Source organism: Pristis pectinata, chromosome 23 (genome assembly GCF_009764475.1).
Source record: "Pristis pectinata isolate sPriPec2 chromosome 23, sPriPec2.1.pri, whole genome shotgun sequence".
Classification (NCBI taxonomy): Eukaryota; Metazoa; Chordata; class Chondrichthyes; order Rhinopristiformes; family Pristidae; genus Pristis; species Pristis pectinata.
In genome coordinates, this window is record NC_067427.1 from 28,386,616 (window position 1) to 28,401,503 (window position 14,888).

The window sequence follows — 14,888 nt, forward strand, 5'->3', positions numbered from 1 at the left end:
AAGCATAATGCTGCTCCCTTCATAGTGTAAATCTTAACCTCATTTCAAGGTAGTGGGATATGAGATCTAATTTATTTTTGTAGATCTATTACTGTCTGTGCTGAATAAATTGTAAGAACGTTTCATTTGTTTCTTGAACAGAAAAATATCAGTATGGCAACATCTGTTGATAAAAGCCACAGTACGATGTGGGCAAGATTTCATAGTGAATCAACAACTAGGGTTGTGAAATTGTTGAGAAAAAGTAAAAGTATGGATACACTGCTGGAAACCACCAATTGGATATTGAAGGATATCCCAGATTATGATACAGTTACAACTTTACACCCAACATCTTTACCAACTGTACCACTTACAAAATGGGAGGTTCTGCTTCATCAGCATGGAGAAGACCATTTTTTGCATCCTAGAAGGAACTTTACAACTAGCAAGAGCTGTCCATCACTTGTGTGCAGGCCGGAATCCTTTACAGCACATGGTGTCATTGAATCCCATTGTGAAGGTTAGATGGAAGTTTTAGACTGTATATTCACGGGAAATTAGCCAGCCCCTTGCTACTTCTATGCATGAACTAAATTTGAATTTAATTTACATATTTGAACTGTTACAAATGGTTTAAATTTACTTTTAAGCTTATTTTGTATTAGAAGCAAAATGTTGGAAATTCTGGGGAAAAAACTCTTTATTAGATATGTGTATTTTAAATCACTTAAATTCGATTTGGTTTCCAAAAAAAAGTAGCAAAATATAAATATTTGATCTGATCTGTGATGGCAGAAAGGAAATCCACTGGTAACAATTAGGTACAAGATCTCGGGGGACAATATTTTCTTGCTTTGCACAGGTTAAAGTGTATATTAGACTGGAATTTGATAATTGTCATTTTCACCCCATTGTTAGCATGTGTTCTTTGTCTGACAATACTCAGCCCTCCCTGAGTGACTGATCTGACTTAAATTTTAATACAGTCACTGATGCAAATAATTCTGATTCAAATTAGTTACAATCTTCTAGGAATCCGAATCAGCAAGACCTTGGTGCAATTTAACCTGTTCCTTGTATTTAACAGAAATTCCAAGTATTGCCCACGAATCTGAAGATGTTTCTAGTGAGGAAACAAATCAGTAAGTTGAAACTTTAATGCTGGAACATGTCTATGGTGTTACTAATAACAAGAGAGAATAAGCTATTTTATAATAATTTGCAGGAATAAATAAGCCAAATTTCTATTTTATTTAACAGTACATTAATCTGAATGAAATAAATATGTGGCCTTTATTTTTTTCTCTATATGAGTAATTATATAATTTTCAACCCTTTGCAGATTTAATGCTAAGAATGCACAGCAACTTGATGCTCGAGATAGTAGAATTCAGTATTGGTGTTAGCAGTAGTAGATTAGAGAAGAATTTGTATACAAAGCAGTCAGGGCATAATGAAATGATTTTTGTTTTTAAGATGGGTGTCATCAGTGTAGAGTGGTGGAGGCCCTAGTTTGTTGTTGTTCAGGTTTTTGATGACGGCATTACTGGCACTTCACCCATTCATAGTCGTGAAATTGATGCTCATTTGTCATCTTGAACTGCTGCAGTCTGATGGTAAAGGTAGTTCTGCAGTGCTCTTTGGTATGGGGTTCCAAGATTTTTAATCTAATATTAGAGGAAAAAGGATTTATACAAAGGATGGTGAAGGGAATGTTTCTTGACTGAGATCATTGTATTCCAATACATCTGCTGTGTTTGTCTTGCCAGATTGAATTCAATAAATTAAATTGGTCCTGCAAAGAAGCCTTGCAGATGTGCTGGAGTGGTATAATGATAGTAACATGAGAAGATGTTTAAGCTGATGGGGAAGCATGTTTGGCCTAACAGTTAAGTAGAGACGGTAACCTGACATCTGTCACATAGGATCAATGTTGGGTTTTGTTCATGGTACAATCATCAACAATGATTGGAAGGGGCTTGATTAGGTATCAAATTTGGCAGATGAGAAACCTGTTTTCTTTTCCTTCCTTGTTTTTTTTATTTTAATTTCTGTTTTAGCTTAAACTTTCTGAACTTCAGGTCAGATTAGTTTATTGTCATGTACACCAGGGTGCAATGAAATTTCTTGTTGGCATAAAGCTCGCATAGAAAATAGTATACATGGTAATGATATTTACAACAATAAATACGAGTACAAAACAAAATGGTGTAAAGATAGTAGTGCAAAAAGTGCTAAAGTGACAATAACGGAATAACTGAGAGAGGTGTCATTGAGTCTGAGAATGTGGCAGCACCACCAGGAAGGGGATTGGTTCAGAAGTCTAATAGCAGTGGGGAAGAATTTGTTCTTGAGTCTGATCATCTGGTATCTTCTCCCAGAAGGTAGAAGGAAAGGAAAGAGAATGGCCAGGGTCGCAGGCATCCTTGGTGATAATATTGGCCTTCCTGAAGCCATGCAATGTAAAGATGGACTGGATGGAAGGAAGCGATGAACCTGTGATGGACTGGGCAGTGTTTACCGCTCCCTGCAGGTTCTGTAGGTCCAGAGTAGTTGCCATACTGGGCTGAGGTGTAACCTGTCAGGATACTTTCTATAGCACAGGGTAGAAGTTTGAGATAATCCTTGTGGGCAAGCTGAATCTTCTCAGATGCCAAAGAAAGTACATATGCAGGCCACTTTCTCGATCACTGCATCAGTATGGATGGACCAGGTGAAGTTGCTGGTGAAATGGATGCCTAGGAACTTGACGCTGTTGACTGTCTCTATAGCAGCTTCATTGACGAGGACAGTGTGTTCACCCCACAACCCTTCCCCACTTCCTTGGGTCAACAACCAGCTCCTTCATCTTGTTGACGTTAAGAGCTTGGTTGTTCTGACACCATGATACAAGGATTACAATCTCTTTCCTGTACTCTGTCTCATCATTGATCCAGCCTCTAACGGTGGTGTCATTGGTGAATTTAAAGATTGAGTTGGCACTGTAATCTGGCCACACAGTCATGGGAATACAGGGATTAGAGCAGGGGACTGAGCACGCAACCGTGGGAGCACCAGTGTTAAGGTGGATGAAATGTTATGACCAATTCTAACCAACTAAGATCTGCCAGTTGCAGATGGGGGCCCCCAAAGGCCAACGTCCAAGGGTTTAGAGATGAGTTTATTAGGTATTATAGTGTTGAAGGCTGAGCTGTAATCAATGGATAGCATCCAGACATGCGTATTCTTGTTGACATGATCCAGAACTGAATATAGTGCAAAGGTGATGGCATCATCTGTAGACCTCTTTCCTAAATGCAAATTACAGTGGGTCTAGGTTGTCTGGGGGACTGGTGCTGATGTAGGCTGTTATCAGTCTCTAAGTACTTCATTATGGTCAATGTTAGAGCTACTGGTTGGTAGTCATTGAGACAGGACACTTTTGGAGACTTTGTTCAACATTTAAATCTCCAATGAGTGTAATTATATCAGGCTTTCTGCATTTCTTCTATTATCCACTTTCTTTTTGACTATACAATAATTTGAACCATGAGATCATTTAGAATCTTCCTTCATCACTCTCATTCTTGAACATCTTTAAATCTGGGAGGATAAACCCAACTCCAAGTATTTCCACATATCTGATACCCCTCCTCCTTTCCATGGGCTTTGTATCCCTATTGTGGTATGGAGTACAGAACTGGATACAGTGTTCTAGCTGATTTATAAGGGTGTTCCATGGCTTGAGTGTGGTGGCTTGCTGAATACTAGTTATAATACATGAATGTTTTCATGAAGATAAAATAGTCTTTCCAATGGAAGTCTATTCTATTTGTGCTGTTTTTATTTCAGCTTGTACAATATTGATGGAAAAGATATATTCCAGAGATACACTTCTGTTCATTTTTTATTGGCTTTTTAAGTCTAGGTCCTTTTTTTAAAAAAAAATGTAATTTCTTTAAAGCATAGAATTTCCCATCAAATAAAACCTGTCCTAAGTGATAAAAGGTTCACGTGGTATCATGAATGGGGCTGAGCATTGTGTGAAGAGTAAGCCTATTTATTGCAATAGGTCCTTGGCAGGTAAAATTTATGAGCAGTAGTACAAAGCAGGCAAAATCTAATCCACAGAAATCCTGAATCCTTCCTAGATCTGTAGTCTTAGTCTTCATTCTATCTGTGCCCTTCGTTGGTTAAGCTATCTTCTGTCTTTTCCCACATCCATCCCCTCTACCCCTGGATTGCCAAGGGTCCCTCATTGTAAGGGACTAACACTATTAAATAGGGTGTCCTGTACAAAATTGTAACGGACAGCCTATTTTCCTTAATTTTCTCTACAAAGATCAAGTCCTGAGCCCAAAAGAAACAATATCCTATATCTGTAATCAATGGAGAGCCCTGAGATCCTCCGCACTGCCACCTCTCTTCCCCCCCCCCCCCCCCCCCCAAACACCTCCATTTTATCCCCATCCTCTGTTAGGTTGCATTGTCTTTGCTTTGGAAATCATTCTAAATCCATTTGGTTAACTTCATTTTTCCACTTTTTTTCAGCTAAAGTTCTTCCCATCTCTGCTGTGATCCAATTTTGATATCAAAATATTTTGAACATTCATGCTATAAAGATGTTATTTTTAAATGCAAATTTTTTTGTCAGTCTCTGAGGTCTGCAGGCTCTAATTTGTATATTTTCTCCCCTCTTTTGTCTCAGACTTGCAAAAGTTAATAATCTGGGTCTGAAAAAGCCACAATGTTAAGATCCCTCATAACCATTAGCTCTTGGGTATAAAACGTGTTCTGATACATCAAGAAAGCAAACACTCGTGGGCCTCCATGCATGAGTAGACACAAGGGAACAACTGAGGTTAAAGAATGAGGCACAAATAAAACACCTTGACAGCAGAGGAGCCCATGATAACAGAGAACATGAATGGAGAGATGTCAAAAGAACATGATGGCAGAAGGGAAACTATGAAATTAAGATATCAAGGAACATTAAACATAATAGTAAATTACAGATGCCCCAATATTTTAATGAAAGCAATTTTGAGATGCAAAAGGAGCAATTAAGGGATGGGTAGGACACTACTGTAGGTAACAACTGGAATGTGCCAGAAATATTCATTTTGCTTTGTTTTTTTTTGCAGGGAGACAGAACAGGTGGATGTGACATTTGATGGATAATGAGAAGTGAATTTAAAATAGATCTATTAAGTTAGATAATACTCAGATAAAACACCTGGTCCAGATGGTTTACATCCAGGCATTTGAAAAGAATCTGGGGAAGAGATAGCAGAGGCATTACAAAGTATATTTAATAATTGATTCCAAAATGATGAGTGCCAAGTGAATGGCAGACAGCTAATTTGGTGATAATTCTTAAGAATGGGGTTAGAACATCAAACAAATTATAGACCAATCAGATTAATATTGGTGGCAGGAAGGATAAGGGAATCCCTGTTAAAAGAGAGAATAGAATAATATCCATTCATGAAATGGCTCAATGATAAAAGGGAAAGTCTTGCATGAGTAGACCTACTGAATGTTTTGAAGAGCTGACAGAAAGAGGACAACAATGTAGTAGAGTTAATTTATCTAGATTTTCAGAAACTGTTGATAAGTTACCTCGTAATAAACTAGTGTACAAGGTCAGACAGTACAAAGTCAGCTCAAATAGCAGAATGGATTGCTAACTGATTGTAGGACAAAGCAGAAAATTGCACAATTCATAGTGGAAGGTAGGAAGGGGTTTTCCACAAGGATCACTGCTGGGACCACTTTAGATGTATACAATTTCTAAATTTGCAGATGATACCAGATAGGGGGAGTAGTCAGGACTGCAACAGATTCCTAGAGGACATAATAACCTTGCAAGTAATCAGTGGATGAGTTTCTATATTTTGGTAAAAGGTGCAAGTCTACATGTTGTAGAGTAACAATGGATCCTGGAATACAAATCCACCTATTACTAAAAGTCATGGGCTAGCAAAACCATAAAGAAAGCAAACCATGTGCTATACTACCTACAGTTTAGTTTGTGAGGAATAGAACTGAGCACACTTAAACTACTGCATATATTTCTGTTTGCTGAATTGTTAGAGGACATGGAGACAATGAAGAGGATTGCAGAGATCATCTTCAAGGATGATAGAAGAAATGAGAGTATAATTACAGTATAAGGAAAGAATGGACAAACTGGGTCTCTTTTGAGAGAAGTCTAAGCAGTAACCTAATAGAAATCTTTAATATTATGAAACATTATGATTGAGTGGATTGGACACAGTAGTATGTCATGGGTGGGTAGAGAGAATATTAAGGGAAAAAAAACAGTTGGCAGAAGATCTGTGCTTTGGCCATGATGACACTATCACATAGTCATAACAGAAGGAAACCATTCAGTCCATCAGGTCCACACCAGCTCTCTGAAGAGCAATCCACTCAGTCCTTATACTTCCACTCTATCCTCGTAGTCCTTTAAGTTCATTTCTTTCAACTGCCAATCCAACTTCCAATTGAAATTATTGATTATTGGTGCATAAATCCGACTTGGAGGCATGTTTTCACACACCAGATCACCCTGTTATTCAGGTGGCATGTACTGTTCACCTTCCAAATATTGGAGTACCCTGATATTCAGGATTTTATATTCCATATTTTTGTTATTGAACATAAGAAAGATAGGAACCAGTATTACTTGGTTAATTGTATTTCTGTTATTGGAAAAGGTCAGCTTTCCATGCTTTGTTAACAAAAGTTATCTGTGTCTTCATCAGGTTAGCTATAGAGCTGGATGCCCTTACTCTGGAATCAGTACAATGTAATGATGACAATAAAATGCGAGATCAGACTGATGAATTTTTCTCCTGGGCATTGGAGAGGTAATGTTTCTTCATGTAAATGTATAGATGTAGCTTTTCTCACTGTTAAGACAAATTTAATGTAGAATGGCTTTGGCTATAATGACTGTCTTATAAATTCATAACAGGAGGGCATTCAGCCCACCAGGTCCATACTGGCTCTCTGTAGAGTGATCCAATCAGTTCCATTCTTCCACTCTATCCTCGTAGTCCTTTAAATTTTATTTCTTTTAATGGCCAATCCAGTTGAAATTACTGATTATCGGTGCACAAGCCAGCATCAGAGGTGCTGAGTTCCAGGTCAGTACCACTTACTGAATTTTTTAAAACATCTGTAGATCACATTCCTCCCTCTACCTCTTAGAGAAACAGCTTTAATGTTTTGGCCAAGTCTTTGTATCATCAGCTAATGAGAACAGTTTTTCTTTGTCAGAATCTAGTATGCCTCTAAAAATTCTGCCAAACTTTCTTTGCTCTAAGGAGATCAAACCCAGCTTCTCCAGTCTTATTTACATTTTCACTTTCGTTCTCAGCTTATTGTTTTTATCCTGGTTCTTGATTGAAGAATTCACTTGATGTGTTATAAAATCTTGTTATTTTGTCAAATTCTCTAAATTGGTCATTATCTAAGGAGCCCTGGCTTTGGTTCCCCTACCTTTTGTCTTGAGGGAATGTATCTGGCCTCTACCTGAAACATCTATTCCTTGAAAATGGCCAGTTGTTCCATTATAATTTTTCTTGCCACTTTGGTTCCACTTTACTTTGGCTAGGTCCTCCCTCATCCATTGAAGTTGGCTCCTTTCCAGTTTAAGAGTTCAGCTTTCGATCTTCCTTTGCTCTGATGCTTTGATCACTATTACTTAAGTTCTCCCACTATCACTTGGCCCACCTCATTCCCCAACAACAGATTCAAAAATGCCTACTTTATAGTTGGACAGACATTTGGTCAGAAAAGTTCTCCCAAACACAAAACGTGATGATTACAGAGGCACCTGTTAATCCACAATATATGAAATCTCTTATAATTGGATTTCTACACTTTGCTGTGTGCAGTCCCTTCCCTTGGGGTAAACTGCACTCCCTCAATGTGTTGTTGTTCTGAACAATCTCCACTGCTGGGTAATGACTTGAGAGGGATGTGCATCCCAACAACTGCTGTACTTCCTGTCACTTACTCTTCTGGAAGATTTTGGTTTTACTATCACACAGTGCCTATGGGGTTGCAGGGTTGTGTATTCGAATTAATCATGAAGCTCCCAGCTTCCCTGGTGCTCTGCAGAGACTCCAGTTGTTCCTCAAGCTTGGAAACCTTAAGTTTAAACTCAAACAACCAGAGACTCTTCCTTCGCACATGGTGATCTGGGCATGTGAAATGTTCTGAAGTTCCCACATAATGCAGAAATTCCAAGAACAGTTCTCAGCTACTCATCAATGATCTAAAAAGAAAATCTCCATTCCCTTTTTTTTAAAGAAGTTGGTTATAGTTATTAAAATTTAATTTTAATTAATACCAGGACTTCGGTCCTGGGCTCCCACTGTCTCCTCTCTCAGATTTCTCCTCTTGTTATAAAATGCCAGGAAAGCTTTTCCTTCACTGCACCCAATTCTTCCATTCACCAGATTCTGGATTTCATACACTGTAGAAGCAGCAAAATCCTCTTTGCCTTTGATGTTGAGATTTGAATAACTTATAAATAAAAGTTTAAACCATTGAAGATCAAAACCACAAACGTGAACATAGTTATCCAGCATAGAAACAGGCCCTTTGGACCACTGTCTATGCTGACTATCAGTCTATACTAATACCACTTGCCTACATTAATTTCATGCCCCTCTATGCCTTGCTCATTCAAGTCTCTGTCCAAATGCCTCTTGAATTTTGTGACTGTTCCAACCTCCACCACCAGCTCTGGCAATTCATTCCCAATACCAACTACTTCATGTGAAAAGTTTACCCCTCAGCTCCCCTTTAAAGCTCCTTTCTCTCACCTTAATCCTATGCCCTTCAGTTTTAAGTACCCCTACCATGGGAAACAGGCTCTGGCTATCTACTCTTTCTGCCTGTCATAATTTTATATACCCCTCATGTCATCCCTCAGCCTCCTTTGCTCCAGGAAAAGTAATTAAATGTTTTTAATTACCTACTAGGTGTAAGTAAATAAATTTTATGTGTGCATTTGAGGCATTTTGAATAGAATCCTGCATCTTTAGTTGTTCATAGTTTGCTGAAATGACACTTGAAGCACAGTCGTTAGCATCCAAATTACTTGAGGTAAATTGAGCAGGACTTCTTCAGTTAGAAATCAATCTAGTGACCACTGTTGGGAATCTACATGTTCAGATTAGTAAAAGAAAAGCAATCTATAACATGGACTGCTGGCACATACTGTCATCAGAACATTAGGAACAGAAATTGTCCAATAAGCTGCTGAGGCTGCTTCACCATTTAGCTAAATCATGAGTGATCCCACCTCTGTTCTCTTTATTCTGCTAACTCCATATTCCTTGTAACCCTTGCCTAACAAAAATCTGATCATCATGCTCTTAAGCGTTCCAGTAGTCCCAGTAACTCCAACCCCTTTGGAGAAAGTGTTAGATTATCACAACCTTTTATGTAAAAAAAAGTGCTTTCATATTTATTTCCCATATGGCCTAGCTCTAACCTCATAATTAAAAATTAAGCCCATAATTTTGATTCTGTTCTCAAACAAAATAATAAATCTTGACCCAGAGTCACAGAAGAGCAGTGGGTGAAGCTAAGAGTTTGCAAGTTCAGGAATTAATACAACATCCAATTTGGGTACATAGTTGAGGACATCCGACCAATAAAAGAAGTCGGATGACTCTGATCTCTGCTTTCATACAAAGGTTGCTCTCGCACATTTTCAAACAAGAAAGCAACGTGGTGTATGTGAAATAAGTAATTATCTCATTGTTTTATAGAATACTGTAATTATGAGTGCATACATAAGGGCCACATGATAGACTCCTCTTGCTGTTGGTCTGGAATAATGTCAGTCTAATAAATTCCAATAACTAAGTTCCAGTGTCCTTCAGACATTGTAATTAGAGTTTAACAACATTCCAATATAATCCAAGGCCTGCCCAAGAAACATGATCCAGTAGCTTTTAGATGATTTGACTCTGTTATTGGAAGTATCAGCTACTAAAATGGACAAATGTAGACACAAATTGCAGATACTGGAATATGGAGCAAAAAACAAAGTACTGGAGGAACTCAGTGGGTCAGGCAGCATCTGTGGGGGAAGGAGAATTGTTGATGATTCTGATTAGAACTATATATCAGGATTGAGAGTGGAAAGATAGCCAGTATCATGAGGGGAAGGGCGAGACAGGCTGGTAGGTGATGGATGGACTGAGGAGGAGTGAAGGATGAGCAGAAGGACCAGTTTGCGGAGAGAGAGGGTGGAGTTGGGAGATGCAGGTAGGTGGGTGATTGGTGGAAGTAGACAAGGGCATAAAAGGCAGATGGAACCAGGTGGGGAGAGAAAAGGGTGAAAGTGGAGAAAGTCTGGAGGGTGATAAGGGTGGGGGGGGAACAAAGGCTACAAGAGCTAGAATCTAATAAGCAAGGAAAGTGGAACCTTCAAAGGAAAGGTGAAAGGCAGATGGAGAAGGAGATGCAGTGGGTGAAGTATGAGGCCCAATGCAAACTAAAAGAACAACACCTCGTATTCTATCTGGATAATCTACAACCCAACATTGAACTTTCCAATTTCAGGTATCCCATCCTTCTTCCTGCCCCCCCCCCCCCCCCCAGTCCACCACTGTTCATCCCATTCTTGTAACCTTTCCAATATCCATCCACCTACTACCCATGCATTTCACCCACTGTATCCCCTCTTGTCCCCCTCCTCTTTTCCCCGCCTCTCTCCCCCCCCCCCGGGCCTTCGGGATTCCATCTGCCTTTCTCCCTTAATGGTTTCCATTATTTGGCAGATCCCAGTACTTGTAGCCTTTGCGTCCTCGCTTATCAGCCTCTAGCCTCTCTCCACGTACACCTTCCCCTCCCCTCATTTGGCTTCACGTGTCGTTTCTCCCCCCTTGTCTGCTTCCACCTATCATCCACCTGCCTGTGTTCTAAATTCAAAGAGAACCAGTCTTGGGGGTGGTGGGGGAGGAGGAACTGTTTACATGTAATTTGTCTACAGTAATCAGATACTGGTCTTTTAAGGATACTGGCTGCCAGTTTCACCACAGGAGGCCACTTGAGAGAGTGGCTTCGGAAATTGACAAGCTGTCACTTCTGTTGATAGCAACGCACACAAAATGCTGGAGAAATTCAGCAGGTCAGGCAGCATCTATGGAGGGAAATGCAGTCTCTTGTCTCACTTATATTGATACTTGTACAAGAATATTCCCTTGTTCAAGAAAGATAATAAGGATAATCCTGGGAATTGTAGATCAGTGAGTCTTGCATCAGTGGTGAGCAAGCTATCAGAGAGGATTCTTAGGGACAGGATTTATGAACATTTGGAGAAGCATAATCTTATTTGGAATAGTCAGTATGGCTTTGTGAGGGGCAGGTCATGCCTCACAGCCTGATTTGAGTTTCTTGAGGAGGTGACAAAACAAATTGATGAAGGTGGAGCAGTGGATGTGGTGATACGGACTTTAGTAAGGTGTTTGACGAGGTTCCCCATGGTACGCTCATCCAGAAAGTCATGACGCATAGGATTCATGGATACTTGGCTGTGTGGATTCAGAGTTGGCTTGCCCACAGAAGTTAAAGGATGGTAGTAGATGGAGAGTATTCTGCCTGGAGGTCGGTGAGCTAGTGGTGTTCTGCAGGGATCTGTTCTGGGACCCTTGTTCTTTGTGATTTTTTGCAAATGACTTTAATGAAGAAGTGGAGGGAAGGGTTAGTGACACAAAAGTTGGAGATGTGGATAGTGTAGAAGGTTGTTGTAAGTTACAACAGGATATAGATAGGATGCAGAGTTGGGTGGAGAAGTGGCAGATAGAGTTCAATCTGGAAGAGTGTGAAGTGATATGCTTTGGAAGAATGAACTTGAAGGTGGAGTACAAGGTTAACAGCAGGATTCTGAACAGTGTGGAAGAAGGGGGATCTTGGGGTCCAAGTCTATAGTTCCTTCAAAGTTGCTGCACAAGTTGATAGGGTGGTTAAGAAGGTGTATGGTGTGCTGGCTTTCATTAGTCAGGGGAATGAGTTCAAGTTGCAGCTCTATAAAACTCTGGCTAGACCACACTTAGAGTATCATGTTGATTTCTGGTCACCTCGTTGTAGGAAGGATGTGGAAGCTTTAGAGAGGGTGCAGAGGAGACCTACCAGGATGCTGCCTGCTTAGAGAATATGTCTTATGAGGAAAGGTTGAGCGAGCTAGGGCTTTTCTCTTTGGAACAACTCTGGATGAGAGGTGACTTGATAGAGGTGTATGAGATTGAGAGGCATAGATAGAGTGGACAGCCAGCACCTTTTCCCCAGGGCAGCAATGGCCAACACCAAAGTACATTGGTTTAAGGTCAGAGGAGGAAAGTTTGGGGGAGATAGGTTTTTCACAGTAGTGGGGTGCCTGGAATGCACTGCTGTGGGTAGAGGCTGATACAGTAGGGAAATTTAAAAGGCCCTCTTAGATAGGCACATGGATATAAGAAAAATGAAGGGTTATTGACTGTGTAGGAGGGAAGGGTTAGATTGATCATGGAGTTAGTGTTCACGTAGGTCTGCACAACATCGTGGACCAAAGAGCCTGTACATTGCTGTACTGTTCTATGTTCTGTGATATCTCAATTAAACAATTTAACATGAACTGATACTTCAACCCCATCAAAACCAGCCATGAGCATGGGACATTCTGATTCTTCTGGACCATTGTAACAAGGCAGCAGAAGACGATAAGTAAATATTCATGCAAATTGGCCCTAATTTGCAACATCCACTGCAATGCTGTGGAGGTATGGTTACCGTATCAAGTGATTTTGTGTATTTTACGACTCGTGGACAAAATCAACTTATGGATGTCTGTAAAAACAGAACCAGTTTATAAACCACAGATGGCCTGTATAATGAATGTAGTTCTGTTTCTAGAGCTGAAAAGTCAAATATTAAAGATCGAGGTTTTGAAGAACTTGTGGTGGAAGGAAAGGAAGGGTTAATTTTGGAAAATGACTACCTTAGCCCAACAGTGACTGTTGGTAAACTGGTAAGACTCTTTATCCCTTCTCTCCCATTTGACCCTACTTCTTATTCCCTTTTCACTTCACCCAGGTAGACTGTGCTAAACCCTATGAAAATGCTGTTCCTCAATTTTCACCAGAATATATTCTTGTGGCTAGGTATATCCCTCACTTTACCATTTCAGTCAAGTCAGAGGACCAATCTTGGTTGAATAAGAAAGACATGCTGGGAGGAGAACAATGTGTACCTAAAAATGAGGAGCAAACTTGCCAAAATTATAACTACATGCAAGCTAGCAGCAAAAATAGCATACTGTTTTTGTGATGTATGTAAATAATTTGGATGGAAATGTAGGTGGGCTATTAGTAAGTTTGCAGAGGCTGCAAAAATTGGTGGAGTTATGGATTGTGAGGAAGATTGTCAAAGGATGCAGCAGGATATAGACCAGTTGGAAATGTGGGCAGAGAAATGGCAGATGCAATTTAATGCGAACAAATGTGAGGTGTTGCACATTGGGAGATCATACAGTAAATGGCAGACCTTTAGGAACATTGATGTACAGGGGGATCTTGGGGTCCAACCCCGTATCTCCCTGAAAGTGGCAACACAAGTAAATAGGTTGGTAATGAAGGCATTCACCATACTTGCCTTCATCAGTTAGGATGTTAAGTATAAAAGTCAGTAAGTTGTGTTGCAACTGTATAAAACTTTGTTTAGGCCACATTTAGAGTAATATGTGCAGTTCTGGTTACTGTGTTACACATCTGGAGACTTTAGAGAGGGTGCAGAGGGTCACCAGTATGTTGGAGATGCAAGAGATTCTGCAGATGCAGAAATGTTGCCTGGTTTAGAATATTAGCTATTAGGAAAGGTTGGACAAACTTGAAATGGAGTGTTGGAGGCTGAGGAGCTTTGGAGTCTGATGGAAGTGTATAAAATTATAAGGGGCATGGATATGGTACATACTCAGTTTTCCCAGGGAGAAAATGTTAAATATTAGAAGGCATAATTTAAGGTGAGGGGGGAAAGTTTTTCTTTACACAGTGGTAAGTGCCTGGAATATATTACCAGGAAAGTGGTGAAAAGCAGATATGATAGAAACTTATAAGAGGCATTTAGACAGGCGCATGAACAGGCAGGGAATGTAGGGATATATGCCATGTGAAGGCCGATGGGAAGAGTAGGACTGGCATCATGAATGACACAAACATCTTGGCCTGAAGGGCCTGTTTCTGTGCTGTGCTATTCTATTCTATGATCCAGTGAATTTGCAGAGCTAATGATGCACAGCCAATTGATGAGATCAAAGTCATGAATAGTGGAGGACAATTAAACAGCTAATGGGGGGGAGAAGTCTCCAAGAACGTCCTCGTACTCAACTACGTGAAGACCCAGCTTGAGTTTCAAAGACGAGGCTGAAGCGTTTGCTGTCATGTTCAACCAGAAGTACCAAGTGGTTGATCCATCTCTCCCTTCTGAGATGCCCACAATAATGGAATCCAATATTGTGCCAATTTGATTTGCTGTGTTTGCAAAACAAAAATGCGTGAGAATACTGGGATACAATGAGAGCAGACAACCTTCTGGCTATTGCACTGATACTTGCGATCCTGGATTAAGTCTTTTTCCAAGTATTCCAATGAAGTTACAACACTGGAATCCACTCAACAGCAAGAAATGACAATTTCCAACAAAGAAAGAATCTAATAACTTGCTCTTGATATTCATTGACATTTGAAGTTGTGGGATTCGCAAAGGTAATGTCCTGAATTGACACCATTGACCAGAAACTTGATCAGCCACATAAAATATTGTAGCTACAGGAGCATATCAGAGGCTGGGTATTCAGTCCCTCATCTCTTAACTTCCCAAAGCCTTTATACCATTAACAATTTCAAGATGTATGCAGCTCC

General features: G+C 39.9%; 1 protein-coding gene across 1 annotated transcript in view; it reads left to right on the forward strand.

The window, feature by feature from the left end:
* The first annotated feature begins 278 nt into the window (after positions 1-278).
* The window catches only part of LOC127582189 (uncharacterized), a 32,545-nt gene continuing 17,935 nt past the window's right edge, over positions 279-14,888 (forward strand). The window contains exons 1-4 of the mRNA XM_052037263.1: positions 279-502; positions 1,070-1,124; positions 6,732-6,836; positions 12,886-13,000. Coding sequence (XP_051893223.1) covers positions 6,793-6,836; positions 12,886-13,000 — 159 coding nt within the window. The 5' untranslated portion in view covers positions 279-502; positions 1,070-1,124; positions 6,732-6,792. The remainder of the gene's footprint in view (positions 503-1,069; positions 1,125-6,731; positions 6,837-12,885; positions 13,001-14,888) is intronic.